Raw genomic sequence first — 20559 nt, 5'->3', positions numbered from 1 at the left:
TTCAGTACGGGCCTGATATTTTTGTAATAAGTCCTTGTAATCTTTGAATTCGGGATGGAGTGGGGGAGGGGGAGGGGCTGATTGGCAGGACTGTTGTGCTTTATTCCAATTAATAGTGGAAAGGAATAAATGGTCTTTCTGTCTTTTAACTTGCAGAAGTGAAGGAACAATCTGGTCATTATGGTAACTTTCCAGATCGGACGGATTTGGTGGGCCGCAATGAAACATGCGAACGTATCATAACTGCCCTTTCTTCAAACAAGGCTGTTGAAATTGTAGCACCGCCTGGATATGGAAAAACGTCGGTGGTAATAGAGGTCGCCCATAGGATGATCGAAAGGAAAACGTGTGTCGCGTACGTTAAACCTGGAGGTGTCACTTTTGTAGAAGATTTAGCAAGCAAAATAATCGAGACTCTAGGGTACGTTCCCGGAGAGAATACAATAACTGAAGCATTAAAAGGCATATCTTCTCTCAAGAAAAAAAGTGTTGTGTTCATCATTGAAAACATTGACAACTTGCTGCATCTCGAGGATAAAGTTAGCAAGGATAAATGCCACCAGGAATTACAATCCGAAAATTGCTGTACTGAAATGTTTGGAAAATTCACAAAAGACGACTTTTTGACATTTCTTAAAGATCTTGGACAAAGTCCAAACATTCAACTTGTCCTTACATCTCGAGAAACTTATGATTTGTGTGTGTCTTTTCTTCTCGAACTGATAAACCTAGAACCTCTAAATGACAACGATTCAACCTCTATGTTCTCAAAGTGTGAAGATGGTCTGGACGACCATCTGATTGGGGAGCTTGTCAGAGTTTGTGGTGGTATTCCCTTAATAATCTGCACAGTGATCTTGATTCTGAAGAGAGAAAATCCACGGAGGGCGGCACATAGACTTTCCACATCTTCACCAAGTTCTCTTGTAAAGGAATTAAACCCTGACGATTTACCGAATGAGGATCGCATCGACAAGTGTCTTCAAATATGTTTTGATCGCTTAAGTCAAAAAAATCAGAAGATTATTGTGATGTTCTCTACATTTCCACACAGATTCACGCAAGAGCAATTCCAAGAAGTCTTTCGGTCGTTTGTCACAGCTGATTTGCAAACTTATCTGAATTCCTTGGAGCACAGCAGCCTCCTTCGCTTCGACAGGTTAAGTTGTCAGTATTCCCTCCATCCTTTCATACGAGATTTCTTCTCACTGAAGTCCGATCACATATACGCCAAATCAACTTTCATTCGTCATTACAGTGACTTGGCTGTTACACTTTGCGAAACCTTCTTGAGTAAAGATTGCAAGTCGGCAATTAATCAGTACAGATCTGAAAAGGACAACATTCGGGAAGCCATGGCTTGGTGTGGAGACGATCATCCTGAGCTTGACCAAACTTTCAGGGAGCAATGCATTGAAGCCTTCAAGGAGGCAGCTGTATTTCTTGCAAAGGTGATGCGCAAACAAGAATTTCAGTCGCTCTTTTGCAAGCTTGCGTATCGATGTCGCTCCCACTTGCGCCTCTACAGCGCTTGCTTGACGAACATCGGAATGAAGATAGTGTTAAGCTGCACATGTACCCCTCACATTTGTCCAAGAGCTTTGTATCAGGCCAGAGAAATTTTGACTCAAGCAAATGACATTCATTCTACACTTACGGACGTGGAGGACAACACTCGTTCCCAGTGCATGAGCAAGTTTGGATTTTGTTCTGTTCGAGAGGGTCGCGTTGATGAGGGCTATGGATACCTCGACATAGCCTTGAAATTGCGATGGGACGGAGTAGAGAAACTAAACAGGACCAAAGACCATGTCATGTTAGCTGCCTGTTTCAGCGATATAGCAGGCTGGTGAGAATTTAATTTCTCAATGCATTCATGGTAAGATATATTTAATTTAATAAAGAGAATTCTCTCCATTGATCTTTGCCATAAAAGCTAGGCAGTAAGATCCACCTTGTATAAGCTTCATTATCATCGAAATTGTAGTAGCATGCAGATAAATTAATGTAACAATTAGGAGGTGATGTTGGTGGCATAGGCTAGTGAGTAGCATGAGCTCAAGGCCATTTTCCTTCTCCACTCTAATACTCAATTGGTATTGCTAATGCAGGTGTTGTTAAAGAAAAAGCGCAATTTTGAAAATAGACAGTCGATCTGTCCCATCATTCTGGTTTCTTTTCTTTTTCATTTGACCGACAGCTTCTCAAATGGTGCAGCGAAATCACATGATGGCCATCCAAACAAGGCTGTTACATGTCCTCCCTGTCTATGAAGAGAACCTCGGTGACCACCCTTTTACGGCAACCACTCTTAGTTGGATTGGTAACAGTTACCACGCCTTGGGTGACTACGACAACGCCATTAAATACAATAGCAGATCAATATCGATCCGAAGGAAACTATTAGGGCAACATCAGGAGACTGCGAAGTCTCTTTATGATCTGGGTGTGGCTTACAGTGCGAAACAGGACTATGAAACGTGAGTAAAGATATTTTGCAATTTGTCATAAAGCATTAAGTAGATCCGATGCCCTCCTAGCAAAGATTAACAACAAAATCGATTGTAAGCAATATTGACCTTAGCAAAAACATTTATTCTTCGTGCATTTGTTCCTTTAAACATTTTATCGTAATCACTGCAACTCCGTGAAAATGTCAATTTACATGGATTTCCTGCTTTCAAAAGGTTAGAAGAACACATTGAAGTCCAGAACGAGGAAAAAATCTTTTCGAGAAGTGCTCATTAAGTCCAAAAATATGTTACATTGTATTCGTGCAGCGTCAACAAGTTGTTAGGCAATGAAGCGTGTGTTGTTTTGCTCGATAGATCACGTCCTTTTCTTCTAATTTTGCTGCTGTCAAGTCAGATTTTCTTATACAACCTCAAACTCTTTGTATTTTGGTTTGACAAATTGCCATGAATGACTCAAAGGTGAAACATCTAACAGAATGTATTACAATGTAAATATTTTTCATCGTAGCATTCTTTTTGGACCGTAAGACAGAGGAATGATTTAATTTCTTAAACTGGACTTAGAGGTAATAATCTCTAAGAGAATACATCGTGTTGATGCGAATAGCGCTCGGTAAAAACATTAGCAAAAATGTGACATCCTCTTTTGGAGGAAAACGTCGAGGAAATTCATTATTGGACGTTGCATCTTTGCACCTAGAGCCCTCAAATACCTTAAAGAGGCAGTTGTTTACCAAGAAAACGTATTAGACACACAGGACGAGCTGATTCACACCCATCAAGCTATGTCGATTGCTCTTCGTGCTCTTGGAAGGGACGAAGAGGCAGAAGAAGAAATGAATCGCGCGGGGGAGTGCGCGAGAAAGCTGGATTCTTGGGAGGCTCCTTTAGATAAACTGAGGACCCAAGAACGAGAGAGCGAATGGATTGATATTCCCTCTGCAAAGCCACGGGATTCAGCATTGTAGAAAACACCTTTTGTATTAAACCTTTGATAGGTCTGACAATAGATCAATCAATTGAACACAGACAATCAATGCTTTGATATTTACTCGGTTTTCGTTAATTGGTCTGGTTTGCTAGTCCCTACGGTCAGTAAAGCGCTAGGCTAAAAAGGTCTGTTTATCTCTCTTTTTCTCCCTTTGTCAGACTTGCACTCCATTGAAACTTCAATCTCCGTAGAAGTCGATATTCGCGACACAAATGAAAACCCTACGAGTGTTCCTGTACAAAATGTGATAGAAAAAGAAAAGAGAAAAAACGTGAACTAGTGAGACCCGTAAATTACGTGAACTAGTGAGAGAAACGTAAATTGCAAGGATTAGTTTTTCAATCGCCCACTTTATAAACACTGTGTAGGTAAGAAATAAATATTTAAGGAAATTTTTTTAATAGAATTTATTTAATTCCTATTGTAGTTATCTGTTAAATGAATAATTCAAAAGAAGGCCTTAAGTAAATATTCCGCAACTCACATTAATCGGATTAATAGGTTATTGAGACCAAACTAATCATTGATCCATCAATAAAGATTGTGGTAGTTTCTTTTATTAGAATGGCTTAAGATCTAAGATTACCAACCACTGACAAAACGGAACATTAATCTTTTAGCTTACTTGTTATTGATATCAATAGACCTCTTAAAATATCGGTAATACTGTTAACGAGTTCTTACGGAGTTTTAAGGTCTTTAAGCATTGAAAAGTTCAAATGAACTGTCCATGTCATGTCGAATCTCCAGCCACAGTTGTCCTTGACGTCCTTGATGAACGTGTTTTCTGATACGAGACCGGTATTCTTAAGCAAAACGGTCAATGTGTTGCTTCGTCCATCAATTTTTATACGTTAAATTTAGCCTTTCAGTTGGTCAGCAATAATTTACCCTGAATGCAGCAGAGCTCTTCACCAAAATGGCAAGTGAATTGTTTTTTTTTTCTGTGGGGTGAAGCCGCGAGGTAGATATTAACCACTTTCATGGTCATTAAGGTGAAAAATTGTTTCAATAAATATCGCACAGAAACCAAAAAAATAGTTTACATTCTTTTTTGTTTATTCATTCATTCATTCTTTACCTTGAAACTGTTGATAACATTAAGGATAATTTCGCAAGGGGTCTGGGATCGAGTGATCAGCAGACACTAGCCGAGGTTCTAATGACCTTTCTTAAATCATTATCATTATTTTAGCAATCGTTATCGTTGTCGTTATTTAAATTGTTACTATCATTAGCAATAGTGATTGATTTATGTTAACATCTTTGTCATGATGGTTCCCCAGGCGTTAACTAATGCAAAGGAGTCATCCGTCCCGAAAAACACTTAATCACTGAAGACATCGCCCAAAACTTATTTTCTTCTTGTGATGAAATAGCAGGACTGTGTATCAGAGGGGTCTAATTTTGTCGAATGGCCTTAGGTCTTTTCTCGGCACCAGTACCTCGATATATAAACATTTTGCACTTTGGCTACACTTACAGAGAACCTCTAAACCCGCCTTGAAAGAAAGGTTCTGGACAAAAAGTTATGGGGGAGGGGCTGGGGTGGTTTGTTCCTGACTCTGTGTTGGTCAAGTTCTTCGATCGTCTGTTTCAGATCATGGTGAATATAAAATAATAGAAAAGGCTACCCCTCTCCCACCTTTTTGTTTAATTTTTACGTAATGATGACCTCACAAGAAATCTACCCAAAATTCCCAGTACGACTAACATAATTATGCAAATAATTATGAATCAAACAATTATGAAATATCCGGATTACCGTCGGAGATTTCTTCATCACATCGGTCTCATAAGTGCTCCATTCTCCACTCTGTTGTCTTTTAGTTTAACAGTGCGAGCTCTTAGTAGCTGATCGCAGGTTCGTGTGAATTCAATAGGACCGACGTATGGTGTAACACATAGCACCTTAATGTTATTTCGTTATGTTGAACTAAAATAGGAGCGACGCTAACCGAAGAGATCGGCCGTTGTGAGTTTGCAATGACTCGATTGGATGCAAGTGTTCTTTTGACAGGAGAGTAATTCCCTCCTACATGTAACAAATACGGTGTTATTCGATCTTCTACAACAAATCCTGGCTGAATGCATTCGTAAGTTTTCAACGGAGGCTGTAGCTCACGATTACTCGAAATTACCATGAAAATATTTACAATTTCGATTGATAGCTTGCATTGAAGGTAAGTATCACCGCTAGTGTTGAGTATAATTTCGAGAATGCCACAAACTCTCCAGGTTCTTTTTTTATTTAATAAAAAAATGTCACCCAGACAAGCTGCTTCAAAATTTTTCAGAAATAACGATAGCGTGATGTTAATGCTTTAGCGAACTGTCTCAACTTTAAAGCACTAGTGCTATCTGGGTGAGCTGAGCTCGCCATCGGAAGAAAATCATATACATTAAATAATTATAGGGCTGTTTCAGTTCAAGAAGATTAAGAATCTTTCCATTCGAAGTGTTTTTAATCTGTGTAACTGATTTAACAATAGCTGTCGTAACATTAAAAGTACGCTGGGTCGCACATGTCACGACATAGTGAGTTCAGAACCCTCTTTGAAATATATCCTTTTCTCTTGTTCAGTGTATCTTCACTTATTCGAGATCGCAATATATCTTTGGTTAGGTTCTATTGGAGATACGAAAGGGTTTCAGTTTTCTTTTCGTAGTAAAATTACGTGTTATTATGTTTTTGAGGCAACTATAGACGAATAATTTTAATTTTCTCTCTGTTAGAGGAACGGCAGTAAGCGTGGTCTCCTTCGCAACCGTTATTTGGTCTCACCACGCAACGCGTTCTCTCTCCAAGTTGTAAGATGACGTATTATCACATACCAGACGAAAACTCTTTAGATTCTCAGTCTGCATCTTTTACCCACTCTGCAGTCTGCAGTCTACATTTTGTACCTAGTCTACATTTTGTACCTAGTCTACATTTTGTACCTAGTCTACATTTTGTACCTAGTCTACATTTTGTGTCCGATCTGCAGTCTGCAGTCTGCATTTTGTACTAACGGGTATCCGTGGCATCATTACAGTTTGTTCATTTATCTTTGCCTGAATGTAGCGAAGCGTAATGAAACAAAAGATAAATGGTTTCTTGAATTCCCAAGCACGAGTGCATTTGTCGGCAGTGTGTTTTAAGTGCCGGCGTGAGATTATGGGAAAGAAGTGTGATATGTAAACTAGCAAGTATATATTCGCTGAACAGTAAACAAGTTTCATTGTGGATTTTTACAAGCGGACAGTTAAATTTTGTTCTTTTTTATTTTTTGGTTGGAATCCTGTAATCCATTTCCTCGTAACGATTTTTAGTTGTGCTTTCCTGATGATTGACAGTCATTATAAGTGGTTTTGTTTATTCAATTTACTTTGGCCGCGTCGAACGTATAGAGTTTGTTTAATTTTTTGGTGTCTAAACAGTGTAAACAGTTGTTTTTGTCTTGTGATTAGTTGGTTAGTTCAATAAATGGGCTAAGAATTGTCTGCTTATCCCGCACCGCATTTCTGGTTGTCAGTTTTTTGGGTGCGGGGAATTCAAGAATTATTTTTGGCTACAATTACTCGCACAACACACACAATAAAGCACAAAATACCTGTGTGTGGGTTAAGTCGAAATTTTCGTTCTTTTCCGCGTTAATACTCTTCTCTTCTTTTGTAAAAATGTAGACATCACTTACAATGTTTCAAGTAATCCACTCAACCTAAAAAAAATTGCATGCCTATGTTTTGCTCAAGTGGTAGGCAAATTTGTTATGATACATACCCTGTACAGAGGTCAAAAAGGTTGTATCAGCGAGAAAACATCAATACAGTAGGTAGAAGTGAGTAAAGGAAACTTATTTTTTGCGTAAGATTTTGTACTGTATCAGTCCTCTTGTCGTACGATAATTTCGTGATTGTCGCAAGCGTGGCTCTTATGCACGGAAAGAGGTTACGTACGCTCTAGGTACGTCAGTATGTCAGCATAACGTGAAACTTTTGTTTTTGTTTTTTTTGGTTTATTTTTCATTCAGATATGTGATATACATAAAGGTATTGCTGCTACCACGTCACTAATCATTCCTTATTTGGCTGCGACGACTCGTTTTCAAGCCTGCCGGGTGAAATTCATTACCTGTCCGGCAGTTATGCACATGTGATATGAAGTGAACGTCAGCTCCTTCAGAAGCGCTAGAGCGAGGGTAGAAAGAGGTGAGTGGGATTTATAGCTTTTCCAAATCCGCCTGTTAATTACCTCGAGCTCAAGTCATTTAAAAATTTAGGTATTTTTTAACATACGTAAGTGTTTAAGTGAAGTTAACTTAACTATTTACTGAGCTATCAAAATAATCTTAGCGAGATTTCTTATCCCTTGCACTTATTAAGTATGCCAAATAATATCTATGCGGTGGCAAAATGCCCAGGAGCCGAACAATTTTTTTTAATGCCGCGCATTTAGTATATCTAAGATCGTGCCTGGTTGCCGGGCATTTCGCCACTGCAATTCTTTTCTTCTAAAGTGTAGCCGGAGTTTATTAATCGAAACTTAGCCCAAGGAGTGTTTTTGGCGTCATAAAAGACTGTATTTGCTGCGGTGCTATTCACGAGCTCGAAAATTTGTTCATCGGCCAGTACACGCATTTCTGAAACAAAATAAGAATCGATAAAAACTTGCTCAGAAGAATGCAGTGCTTCTAAGCATATCAATTTGCACATGTATGCAAATTTCAGTTTGATACACACTTTGTGCAAAGGTCATAAAGGTTGTATCAATCATCAACCAATAATCCGTTTACTCACATCGTTCAATTTGCTCGAGTGGTAGAATAGTATTGTATTTAATTTTTCGGGAAACCTTGTGCTCGACTTTTTAGTTATTCTTTTGTTTTGTCTTGCTTATTTTTATTTTTATTTTTTTTCATCACCTATGGCTACATAAGTGAGGTATTTTTCCCTGGAATACTCGTTGTGCATATGCGTGCATTTATTTTCGGCTCGAATTCTTTTTGTATCAACGTTTTTTTAATAATTTACTCACCCTCCCCCACGTTCCCACCACCCCAAAAGCCTCCCTATTTATGTTAGCGAGTGAACACCTTGGCTGTATCAGTGGTTTTTGACGGATTGTGCTTCCCTTTCTTCGCGACTTCGACAACCACTTTCTTATGCTTTCTCTGATCTCAGGGCAGTTCAAGTTTTGCTCGCGATCTGTCTGTGATGCCCGACTATTAATTGATCAAAATTAATCTTTGAAGTAGGGACAAGGCTTATTAAGACACCAAAATCGCCTCGTGGCTGTATCACAGGTCACGAAGGTTGTATCAAAATGACTTAATTGCTGCGCGCGCATCACAATTTGCTGTCGCAGTACTTGTTCTTCCTCCTGTCCTTCCCTCAGTCACTTCTTTATTCCTCGTGTGTGTGTATTCTCTGTTAGGAATTATATTTAACAATCGTTTGGATGGTTAATTCATGGGAAAGAACATCATTTAGGCCTCTAAGGTTGACTAACACACTCAAAGATAAATCGGAATGTTTCATGTCATCGAACGGAGAGTTAGACGCTAGCAATGGAACCCAGAACATCAAGGAAGTAAGAAGCTGACTCATCTTGTGCGAGTGCGTTTTTGTATGAGTTAAAAAACCATCTGGCGTTTTTTTTAAATGTATTTATCGATTTATCTTCTCAGTGGAACGCAGTGATTAGCCAAAATTTTTGTATCTTCATTGGAAGTTGTTATAATAATACTGTGAGTGGTGTGTACAACGAGAAATGTGTTTCAAGGAAGTGGATCAGTATGTTTTCTCCTCACTAAAAAATTAAGATTTCTTCACAGTTTGTTTTTACGAAGTGTGAATGTGGGTTGGTTTCTACACTGCAACAAGTCTAAGATTTCTTCACAGCTTGTTACCCAAGAAGTTGAAATTATGCTGGTTTGTGAAATCTTCGATTTTAATTTGCAGTAATAGGATGGAGCGCTCTCGACACGTAGAAGATGTGTCAAGTAGCGACGAGCCAGATCTTAAAAGGCCCGTGAGTGATAACTCTGCCTCAACAACACGCAAGAGAAAATCAATCTTGAAAAATGTTATGGTGTTATTTAGCTGTGATGTGCGAAAGAGAGACGGTAAAGTCTACATGCCGAACACTATAGAAATGGCTCGATTAAAGAGGCCCGAACGAGGGCAATTTAAAACGAATATTGAATTCATCAAGACTATGACAGAAAAGGATGTGAAGGAGAAGCTCCGCCGCCATTTCCCGATATTAGGAAATAATGAAAGGTAAATTGTAATGGACTGACTGTCAGATGTTTATGCAGCTTAATGGTAAGCTAAGTAATCCCCTTACTGACATTTCTGCTCATTCTTATCACATGTCTGGTTGAAATTGTATTGATCACGATATTGTCTGGAGAGATTCTGTCGAAGAATACAAGTGATAATGGAGGGATTGATTTGTTTGGCAATTCTCCTAGATTATTTTGATCCTTCTCAATATGACTTTGGGGAAATAAATTTATGCTTTGAAATTAAATTGGACGAACAGTTTTTTACATATTTTAATGCTGTTCCTGTTTTCATAGTTATTTAAATCAACTTAGAATTAGAAGTATCACAGAAGGAAAAATTATTTTTCTTTCAATTTCTTGAAATTTAATATCTTTAGTTATAATACATATAAAAGAAGGTGTATCAGCATCTGAAAATTCGATTTTGGTAGCTTTTTTTATAAGGAGATATATATATATGATCATTCCGAAAGATAGAGGGATTGTTGTAGGAATTCAATTGTTGTTTTCAAGCTGATAACATATCCAAAAGTGAGAAGTCCTTTTTGCTATTCTGGCTGAGGCAAAACAGTGTCAAATTGCTTGCTCCAATGTGATTGTTTAACAGCCTTCACGGGCATGATATGGAAACACATTTCTGTGAACAAATACCGATGTCCTGAAAAATTTCAAGTCACTTTTTCTGTTAGTGTTTTGGCTTGTGTTCTGATCTTTGGAGAGTTTATTTTCTGCTGGTATTTGGTCAATTTTTGTGAAATTTGGTGATAATGTCAGAAATATATTGAACCCTCAAATGGTATTCCAAATTTTTTATTTTTTCCATAATTCTTGAGGTATAGCATCCATATTTAAAACTGTTCTCAAAAGTGCTACTTTGAAGTTAAAAAATGAGGCATTAAATCCAAATTCTAGACACCATTTTTTTTGGTTCAATATATGCAGATCACAATTAATGCATTAGCCTATGTTTTAATGATTGTTTAGCATTATCAGGTTGAAAATCTGTACAGAGTCTCTGATGAACTATATTTTATATTTTTCTTTTTTGATTCAGAAAAGTTAAGAAGGGTGAGAGGGCAGTTGTTTGCACAGTCCCTGTTCATTAATAGTATGCTCAAATTAAGTCTAGCAGTTCAATATCCATAGCAGTTTACACTGATGGAGTGGTGCCCTGTGCATACTTTAACCTACCATTGTATAATTGTTTTTTTTTTTTTTTCTATTTTAAGTTTTTTCGTATGAATGTATTAATTGTAACCACAAATTTTTAGGTTAAGCTGTGCCACAGCTGCAGACAATAGAACAAGACTGGAGTTCCACTGCAGCCCACAAACAGTGTGGGATGGAAACAAGATTAACAGGCATATTAGGGGGAATTCTGCCCTTTATGTACTTTGTGAGGTTTGAAAAAAAAATTCTTTGCTCTATAGCTTTGCATATATGTGGATTTTTGCAGTGATTCAATAAGATTTTTTACATGATAAATTATAGTGATTTCTTTTAATGGTGCAGTGGAATTAGCTTAAAAGTCTGCTCTCAAGCCAGGGGCATAATCATTATAGACCAAGGAGTAGTGGTACCCCCTCTCCTTGGGGAGCTTAAGTTCCTGACAGGTTCTGCCAAATCGTTTTTCTTTAAAATAAAATTTTTAGTTGTTATATAATGATGCAGAAATCTCTTCCTTATTTAATGTGATAACTAAACCAGAAATTTTAATCATCAGAAGGATAAGTTTTTCATAGTGATTCTAGAAAACATTCTTATACAACACTGTTTTGGGAGATATCTTGGAATTTTGTGAAAAGGCTTAGATTTATTGGTGTCTTCAAATTCTAAAGTTATCAGCTTTAAGGAGAGGTAAATTATTGAGGCCAGATAAAAATCATATAATTAGGTATTTGCAAAGATTTATCTCTTTTTATCCCAGAATTTAATGAAGGGTATATATTTTCACTCTGACTAGGGAACTCCTGAATCAGTCAGTGAAAGACCAGAGTCTTCAACAGTTGATAGTTTTCTACAACAACTACAGACACCCACACCTGAACCAATAGGTAAGATTGAATACATATACATGTGTATGTAGACTACAAAATCATTTTAATAATTATTATTCTACCATTAATTACACTGTTTTAGGAGATAAGAGCAATTACAAAATTGAACAAGCAAAATAAATCAAGATACATAACATTACTTTTTTCTATGAAATAAAGTAGATGTACTGAAACAATGTTGACACTATTCCAGTATAGAATTACAGGTACAATTATGCACCCATCCTGTAGCAGCTTGAAACAAACTGATTTGCATCAGCAATTTTTAGATTGTAAAACATTGTTGGTTAGCCTTTAACATTTCTGAAATACTTTTGCCATTTGTTAACAGTTCCATCCAAACTATATTGTGCACTTTTTCTAAAATTTATATAGGGTATAATATTGCTCTAGCATATTTTCAGGGTTTCCTTTAAGGTTTTTTAAGTAGCCAAAGCTTTTTTAAAGGTAAATGGTTGTGGGTCTCGAAATCCAATATGGCGGACAAAACTTCACATCGTTCACACTTTCCTGCCACCTGAAAAAATGGGACCAAAGAAGAGCATGAGTTTGAGTAATTGTGGTTCAACTGTAGTTCTATTCTGAGATAATACTCACTATAATAAATGAAGGATGTAATTCAAAAACAAGTGGCCAAAACACTGGGAAATGGATGACAACTAGTGGAATCATTGTGATAAATCTGATGCCATTGTCAGGGATTTTGGTCATCATGATTAATGAGTATTAAAAATAGAGAAGTTTAAATCTTGAAGATGAAACTGCAGGGTTTCAGAAAATATAAATGTAGCTTCTTATTGGAATAATTCTCCTTTTTGTTTGTAGGTTCACCTTTGGCATATTCAGGAAAGCTTCAAAGTTTGAAAAGAAAACACTATTCGAGCTCTTCATCAGTACCAGAGGTAGTTCCAAATAGAGGGGCAAGTGTGAAGAAGCTAGGTAAATAACATGGAAATTAATCTGTGAAATGTTCCTTTACTGTATATAATGACAGTTATATGAGATATGCAAATAGATGCATAAAAGGAAGGCAAGATTTCTGCTGAAATGGCATAGATATATAAAGCATTAAAAAGATACTTCTCTTGGATTAAATGTTTTCAGTTTGGATGATTAAGCATGTAGGGTTTTCACTGCTAGACAAATTCTTTAAAAGTTTTTATCCTTCAAAAATGAGGGGCAACCCAACGGCAGGCCTCCTTTGTAATTACCTAAAAGTGGTGGGGAAGGGGTTAGGATTGTGGTTAAGGTTGGGAGGGGGGGTAACAGAGGGAGGAAAACAAAGCAAACAAAGAAGCTATTCAAGGAAATTGAGCAAAAGTTTTTGATGGGAATTCTCCTGCCAACCTCTGCATGATTTGGTTTTAACCAAGCCTAAATTTTTACTCATTTTCATGAGAAACAAGACCTCCACTGAATTGATTAATCAGGTTGGTACAACTATGTCAAAAATTTGATGCTTAATTTGTCTCTTTTAATAATCAAAGATGTTGAGTTCACAGACTCTTTGATGGAGACTCTTTCTTGTCTGTAACATCTAACATCCAGGTTTGAAACAAAGTTCTGGAGGAGATTACTCTAAGGAATCTCAAGAAGTTAATAACTTAAAGGTACTTTTCATCATTATTTCAGTTGTTTATTTTATCAGTGCGTGTCCACATATTTACATAAATTCAAGTGCAATTTAGAAAAAAAAAAGGCTTAACTGTGAATGAATAACGTTTGTTGAGACCTAAAAAATTGCTCAAGTCCTCTTGGCTATCAACAAGACAGAAGATGGTGGTTTGAAATGCCTCATTTAGATTCTACTTTTCAACATAGTGCTTCCAGAAATCATTAATTGAGTATAAAATTCGTGAAAAAATGGCATATTAAACTTTTTTTTCTTTAAGAGGAGTGGAAGAAGCACCAGATTACAGTAATTTCTGTTCCTAAACTTCAATGACTATAAATTCTCTTCTGCCATTTTACAAAAATTTTCTTTCGATCAGACTTTGGAACATTATCCAAGTTTATTCCAATCTGCATGCCTGTACTTTTACAAAAATGTAAAATTTTTTTTAATCAAAAAGTGGACAGATGGTATTAAGTGTAACAAAGGATCTGTATGGCTCACACTCAACGTTTTAAAACTATGACATAAATCTCTGCCAAAATTCAAATGTTAGAAGCAGTGGGCAGCCACAATATAAGATTTTTATGCTGCAATCAACCCTGAAGATGGATAAAAATTCATACCTCAGGATGCTATATGGAGTTGCTTGCTGCATCATACTCAAAATACTGCTATTACTCAAAATACATCTGTTATGACTCCCATTGTTTATGTTCAAATGGAATCTTTAGGTCCAAATACTATACTCAGTTTGTACATTGGTGTTAAGTAATTCAGTTGTTCAAAACACAAAACACATCATGCCATGTACACCAGCAAAGCTTGCTGGTTATAGGCTTGCAGTGCACATGTATAACCTTTGGTAGGTGTGACCAAGTCAGCCAAGCATGGAGTTCAAATCAAAACTAATTCAAAACTTAAAATTTGAGTGAATAATTTAATGCCCTTGAAGGAAATCTTGTATGTTCAAACAAAGACTTGAATGTTGGTGCAAAGATTTGATTGTTGAAGCAAATAGTTGAGTTTTGAAGGAAAAACTTCAACCTTAAATCTTTTTTAGCATGTTTAAAACTTGGATTGATTGCAATAAGGTACGAGTTTTAAAGTAAAAAAGGGGCTTGTGTTCTCAAAAGTTAATTTTTAAATCTTTAATTAGATATTTAACCCAAAAAATTGAATGATGAAAATAAAAACTTGAATGTTGAATATAAAACTTGAATGTTGAAAATAAATCGAATGTCAGGCCGTATTCAGGCTCTTGTTTGGCCTGAAATTTTTGTACGGGTAGTTCCTGTGTAATTTTTGGTTTTAGCATGTATAGTGTAATTTATTTTTGTTCTTTCTCTGTACTTACAGGTTATAAGATATATTGAAAGTAATAACTCCTCAGACTCTGCATTTGAATCCTCTATTGTGGATGCATCTGGTGTTGATGACAACACTGAGCATTCAAAAGGTAAAATGTATTTAATGGCTTTTGTTGAAGTAGTGGTATCAATTTAATTTGAATGCTTATCATTGCTCATATAAGAAAAGGGATGAGTGACAATTGTGAGAGGAAAGATTGATCTCAGATCCGTTCAGAACCAATTTTCACAAGCAAATCACAATTATTATAATAATAAGAAAGGCTCCAAGTGGCTAGGCAAGCTTGCAGAAAGCCCTGGGTTTCTTCTTGTACCAAATTGTTATTAACTGAAAATGGAAGATGGAAGTGATCCTTGCAGTTATGAACACTACTTAAGTAGTAGTGAGAATAAAGCCTGAAAAAAAATTCAGGCCTGTGTGGGATTTAAACCCAAGACCTCTGCGACACCTGCATTGGTGTTGGAGATGTCATGGGTTATAGGTCATGGTTCAAATCCCATACAGGCCTGAATTTTTTTCAGACCTTATTTGTACTACTACTTAAAATAAGTAGTCTTCATAACTGGGAGGATTGCTTCCATATTCATTTCTTCAACTGCAGTTCACATATATGATTTTCATATATTTGCAGTCATTTGTTAATTGAAATCCATTCCAAACTCTCAGAGTTGGACCTCATTCCAATGTCCACCAATCAATTAAAGCATGATGTAAGTGGTGCCTTCTATGCAGACTATACTTAAAGATTGGAACTTTTTCATAGTTACACTTGCTTTTTTTTGAGGTTGTTGGTAGTATCATGCTGTTTACTTTTATCTGTCAGACAGCACCCTTCCATTTTGAACATTAATTGACGAAAGCTGCTCTTTGAATATTTTATCTCAAGAGTTAACTTCATGATGTTTAGTGCAGATTCTTAATTGACGTTTTTTTGATTTGATACCTAGGAAAAATCGAAGAGGCAGCTTGTAGTCACATTGCACAACTTGAACGTTATTTGCAAAATTCTGAAATGGAGTAAGTGGAATTTTTTTTTGTTTCTCGCTTCTTCATAGGGAATCATACTTAATTGTGAAACTGTTATACACAGATCAATAAGAAGCCTCAAAATCCCCCCCCCTCCCCTCCCTCTCCATTGGCAACCCATGGGCTTTTGACAGTCTTCAGTGCCCAGAGAGTGGGGGATTTGAACTTCTTAATAATTTGCCTGGCTGAGATGAGGAATTTGAGCCAGAAATGTCATGTCTTTCCAACTGAATTAAGTGTTATATTGCTTTAAGTATGGAGTTGTTTGAAGGCAAATAGTTCAATTTTAAGGATAAAATTAATGGTGAGAAACTAGAGGTCTACAAGGAGGAAGTTTTAAATCTTGGTTAATATGCTGAAGGTCATGGTTACTGCATGATTTTGCCTTTTACCAAAAAAATAGGGTGAGTCATTTGAACACTATTTTTGCCCTGGTGGTTGGGAATTTGAACAAACCAATCTTCAAAAGTTAAAATACCTAAGGTCATACTTGGGGGATTTTGAATCTTCAAATTGATTAATGCATCATAACCAAACCTTTATATCAATGACTTGAAGCCTCAGAAATTATTTGTGCTAAAATTGGACATCTTGAACTGTTCACAAACATAAAGCAAAATGTCATGTTATCAAATTTATCATGAATATACATGCAATTATGGGGTGTAACAGATCAATTTTGTTCACCATTGCACTAAAAGCATACAGTGCAACCTTTGATCACTATGTGAGATGTTTAAAAAGCCACATCTTGACAACATGCCTCATTTTATGGAACAATCACATGTAAACTATTGCAAGTACAGGTAGTAACTGTAAAGAATGTTGATGAAACCAGTACTGCCCTTTTTTTTGTTGCAAATCCGCTGAAACTGTTGATCTATATAAATAATACCTGTAGCCCTTCAGAAGGATCAAGCTGGGAAGGTAAACAAAAAATATTTTCGTTTATTTGTAAATGCAACTATGTACAATGTGTTTTACACCACCTAGTAATTGTGTCTATATTGTTTACCTGAAAGTCACAGCCATTCCTGTAAACTGCACAATTTCGGGGCAATATTTTCCTTTAAAAAGTAACACATTAGTACATTCTGAAATTTTAGCTTGGGGGAATCAAGTTTTGAAATGATTGATAATTATTATGAAAAAAAAAAAAGGTTTCTTTTTTTAAGAAAATTCTTGTAGACAAGCAATAGAATTTTTTCATATTTTGTAAGTACTCTTTGTGGTCTGCTTCCAACTTTGGTTGCTGTTTAGCCCCTCGGGTGTACTATAATTTGAATCAAATGATTTACTTGCTGGGTAAAGAAAGGTTTTACCTTGAAAGATCAGATTATTAGAACAATTTATAGGCAAAAGAAAACTTTTGCATGTCTAAACTTCTTAAGTTACCCTTGCTACCTAAGTTAATTACCTGCATTCATGGAGTGCCAGCTTGCTTGTCATACAATTCACTTGAGCTTTTGCATGCTGTTGATGGAATTTCTTATGGGTTATGGAAAATTTAAAAAGTTGTTGAGGGGATATTTAAGGTGCTCAAGCAGCTGTGCACTTGATAACTTGTCTGAATTCTTGTCAATACAATATACAGTGCTTAAAGGTTATCTACAAGCTAATTGTGTGGCACAACTTTTTTTTATTCGATCATTTCACAGAAATTGATTTAAATAGGAGAGCCGCTGGTGATCAGGTATGATAAATTTTTAAGCTAAATTTCTCATCAACTATAAGATGGTTGCATATGACTCAGAAGTAGAGTCCAGTTTTAAACCTGTAGTCATGGACATATTACTTCAAGGGAATGATTATACAGTTATCCTAACCATTGTACCATTTTCTTTTTATCTTATTTCCTGAACAGATATGCTTGTCTGATAGAGAGTTGAACGAAGCCTATCAAGATGTCCAGGAAATGTTCTCGCCAGGTAGTTATTGTTATCTTTTGTTTCTGTAAAAAATTATAAAATGAAAAGGAAATGATGTTTGTAAATCTCAGTTATCTCAACTTGATTGCTCAAAGGAAGTGTAATAATTGATTTGATGGCTAAAGCTGATGGATCCCAATCTTGGAAACTGTAACTTTTTCTTAAAAGTGCTCTCTATATCAGTGTTTGTGTGTTCGTACACCCCCGAAACAATTGTAAAGTTAACTCATTTTCCATTTAACCTGTATCTTGTGGCTGGATTCATTGAACATTGTATGTCAGGGTAGCTAGGTGACCATGTTGAATCAACCAGAAACTTATCCCTCCTGTTCAGCGTTCCATATGTTTTGGCTCCACCAAAAGCGATTAAATTCATGTTAGCTAGTAATCTGATATTAGTGTTTCTTTTTTTTTAATCAGAAGTGCAGGTGACGAAAATTCTTCTATTTCTTTTAACTTTTTTTCTCTTCCTTGATTGCAGTGATAAAAGTACTTTGCCCTGATGAAGGCCCCATAACGGTATTTATTATTAGTATAATTATTATTATTGTTATTAGTAGTAGTAGTATTTTTATTTCATAACTAAGCAAAAGTAATAAGAATTTGATCTGCCAGTTGCTTTGGCGAAAAAAGGCAATAATCCCAAAGAAGACCTGGTAACTAAGGGGAATACTTGCTTTCAAAGAAAGGATGACCTATAATGATTTAAATTTCCTTGCTGTGATTTGAAATGAGTTGGTTAAAATGGCCGTTACATACACCTTTAGACTCTTTTCGTGGCTCATAAGCACTTTTATTGATGAAAACTCGCTGATCACAGTGTAGCATTATTGGTCATAGAGTCACTCGTAATCAGTCAAAGTCATCGCCTGAAAAAGACTCGAAGTTGGCAATTGAAACTTCGCGTTCCACATGGGAAGAAAGACAATGATACTTCATTATTTCTCGACACATCACGGTATTCTGCTTTTTTTCAGAGTGTTCATCCTACTTATTCTTCGTATTGTGTTGATCTTTACTACTGAATAGGGAGGTACAAAGTTTGTTGTTTGCCTTAATGCAAGGCGTATTCCAGAAAATCTCACGTCACTGAGAGCTCTATTCAAAGGGGTTGGATTTGCAGACTTAACACTAGTAACTGAAGGTGTCTACATTGGGCGTAGTCCAGGTATGTTGATTTATTATGGTAATAGGACCGAGCGGAGTCCAATTCGGTCTGTAATCATATGACTGATGGATAATTGCAGACAGAATTCAGGGCGTGAAATTGCGCCTAATACAGGCGCTAATGCGACTAAATTTTTCACTTTGGCGACCAAATCCTGAAAGTTAGTCGCCAAATTGGCGACTACAACGTTTCATCATAACCTTACTAAGAGATATAATTAATTAAATAAATTTGCAAAGATAAATCCGCGGCAAACTTCCTCGTTAAGTTTGTTTCCAAAACGTAGCACATGCATCTCGATCGATAACTAGACGCCATCTTGGATTTAGATGAGCCTGAACGTTGTATATCTTACATCCTAGTGTCCACTTTGTGGCACGTTAAAGATCTGTTCCCTAACTTAATTTTGGAGGGTCTATCTAGAACGCTGACAGCATAAAGAAAGATTTTGTTTGTCTTTGAAAATGGCGACCAACTTTTTTTGAATTGGCTACCACTTTGAAGAATTGTGCGACACGAAGTCCTGTTACCAATTAATCAAACCAGACATCGGTTATACAACAACGCGCGCATATGACGCGTTCTGTCCACTTACACAGGCATGACGTGTTACATGTCCCTTTAACTGTCCCATTACACTGTCCAATTACAAGCATGACGCGTACATTGTCTTATTAGTGCTCAACTCGGGCTGGTGATAGCCAATCACGTTCAATAATTTTGTTATAGTTTTGATTATATCTGAAATGTGCGTTACATTTTGATGTCACAGTACATCAACAGGCTAATTCAAAATTATGTCAGATGAAAGCCAAAGTTGTATGTAGATGGAAAAAGCATAATTACAAGTAATCCTTTTTGCATACAGCTGGTTCGAGAAAGATTATCAAAAAAGGGACAAAAGTGCACGCAACAATCTCGATAGGTAATGTGGATATCCGATATGCAGTTTGATAAATCAAGTAAATAAGTAAATTCGTCAAACCCAGGCTGCTTCGTCCTTACAGTGACGTTTTTCTCAGATTTCCTTGCAATCCTGAGGTCAAGGAACTGTGACCTGAAAGCTACCCACTGATTTTTCATTTCAGCCTCTAAAATTCTTGGGAAGGTCGCCGTTACCGTGGGTTCTCTAGATGGTACATGGAACACGCTCGATGAAACAGAATTCGAATACCATCCAAATGTTACTCAAGAGCTCCAAAAACTGATTAGTAAAATGCCTGGCACAAAGCGAAATATACCACTGGACTACCAAACATTAAATCCTGCCTGTTCAGCAGGAACAGGTCAGACTCTCTGTTTGTTTCTTTAGTTGTTTAGAGCGTATGGCACCTTACTCTGTGACGACAATCATTTGATTAACATCTAGAAGTCGATTAAGTTAGATAAACTTCTCCAGAAAATTTCGGAAGCTGGCGTTTGGAGTTGTAGCACTTCTTCGCAGCGTAGTGGAGGATTGTGGGTTGTGAACACGTGCTTCTAGCTTCAGTACCTTTCAAGGACGGATAGTAATTTATGATTTTAAGGGCGTTTTCAGCGTGTCATGTGATTGGCTTAGAAGTTTGAAGATGAGCAATTGCCATGTTTGGATTAATTTTTTTCTATTTTGATAGTGAGCAGTCCGTCTTCCATCTCACCTGAGGTGGATAGACCATTG

The 20559-nt window shown here is 36.6% G+C and overlaps 2 protein-coding genes and 1 pseudogene across 3 annotated transcripts in view; all 3 read left to right on the top strand.

The window, feature by feature from the left end:
* The window catches only part of LOC113683413 (uncharacterized), a 5749-nt gene extending 3896 nt beyond the window's left edge, over nt 1–1853 (top strand). The window contains exon 5 of the mRNA XM_089202437.1: nt 151–1853. Coding sequence (XP_089058563.1) covers nt 151–1853 — 1703 coding nt within the window. The remainder of the gene's footprint in view (nt 1–150) is intronic.
* LOC149047399 (uncharacterized) overlaps nt 1–4021 on the top strand; it is a 17056-nt pseudogene extending 13035 nt beyond the window's left edge. The window contains exons 7-8 of the transcript XR_016185905.1: nt 2201–2480; nt 3175–4021. The product of XR_016185905.1 is annotated as an uncharacterized LOC149047399 (transcript). The remainder of the gene's footprint in view (nt 1–2200; nt 2481–3174) is intronic.
* Nucleotides 4022–8800: 4779 nt separating this feature from the next.
* Nucleotides 8801–12774, top strand: LOC149047398 (uncharacterized). The gene is made up of 5 exons (XM_089204078.1): nt 8801–9040; nt 9412–9732; nt 11012–11141; nt 11704–11794; nt 12623–12774. Exons 1-5 carry the CDS (start codon nt 9018–9020, stop codon nt 12742–12744), a joined length of 687 nt encoding a protein of 228 aa, XP_089060204.1. The 5' UTR covers nt 8801–9017; the 3' UTR covers nt 12745–12774.
* Nucleotides 12775–20559: the final 7785 nt, after the last annotated feature.

The sequence above is a fragment of the Pocillopora damicornis genome, chromosome 4 (assembly GCF_964200805.1).
Source record: "Pocillopora damicornis chromosome 4, jaPocDami1.2, whole genome shotgun sequence".
NCBI lineage: Eukaryota > Metazoa > Cnidaria > Anthozoa > Scleractinia > Pocilloporidae > Pocillopora > Pocillopora damicornis.
The sequence above is the reverse complement of the archived record's forward strand: the minus strand, read 5'-3'. Positions and strand labels throughout refer to the sequence as shown.

Bases quoted from the DNA above. Each gene is read 5' to 3' on its own strand.
- LOC149047398 (XM_089204078.1), top strand. From the start codon at position 9,018: ATGGAACCCAGAACATCAAGGAA. The intron at 9,733-11,011 runs GTAAATTGTAAT...ACAAATTTTTAG, and splicing joins ATATTAGGAAATAATGAAAG to GTTAAGCTGTGCCACAGCTG. The intron at 11,142-11,703 runs GTTTGAAAAAAA...CACTCTGACTAG, and splicing joins CCCTTTATGTACTTTGTGAG to GGAACTCCTGAATCAGTCAG.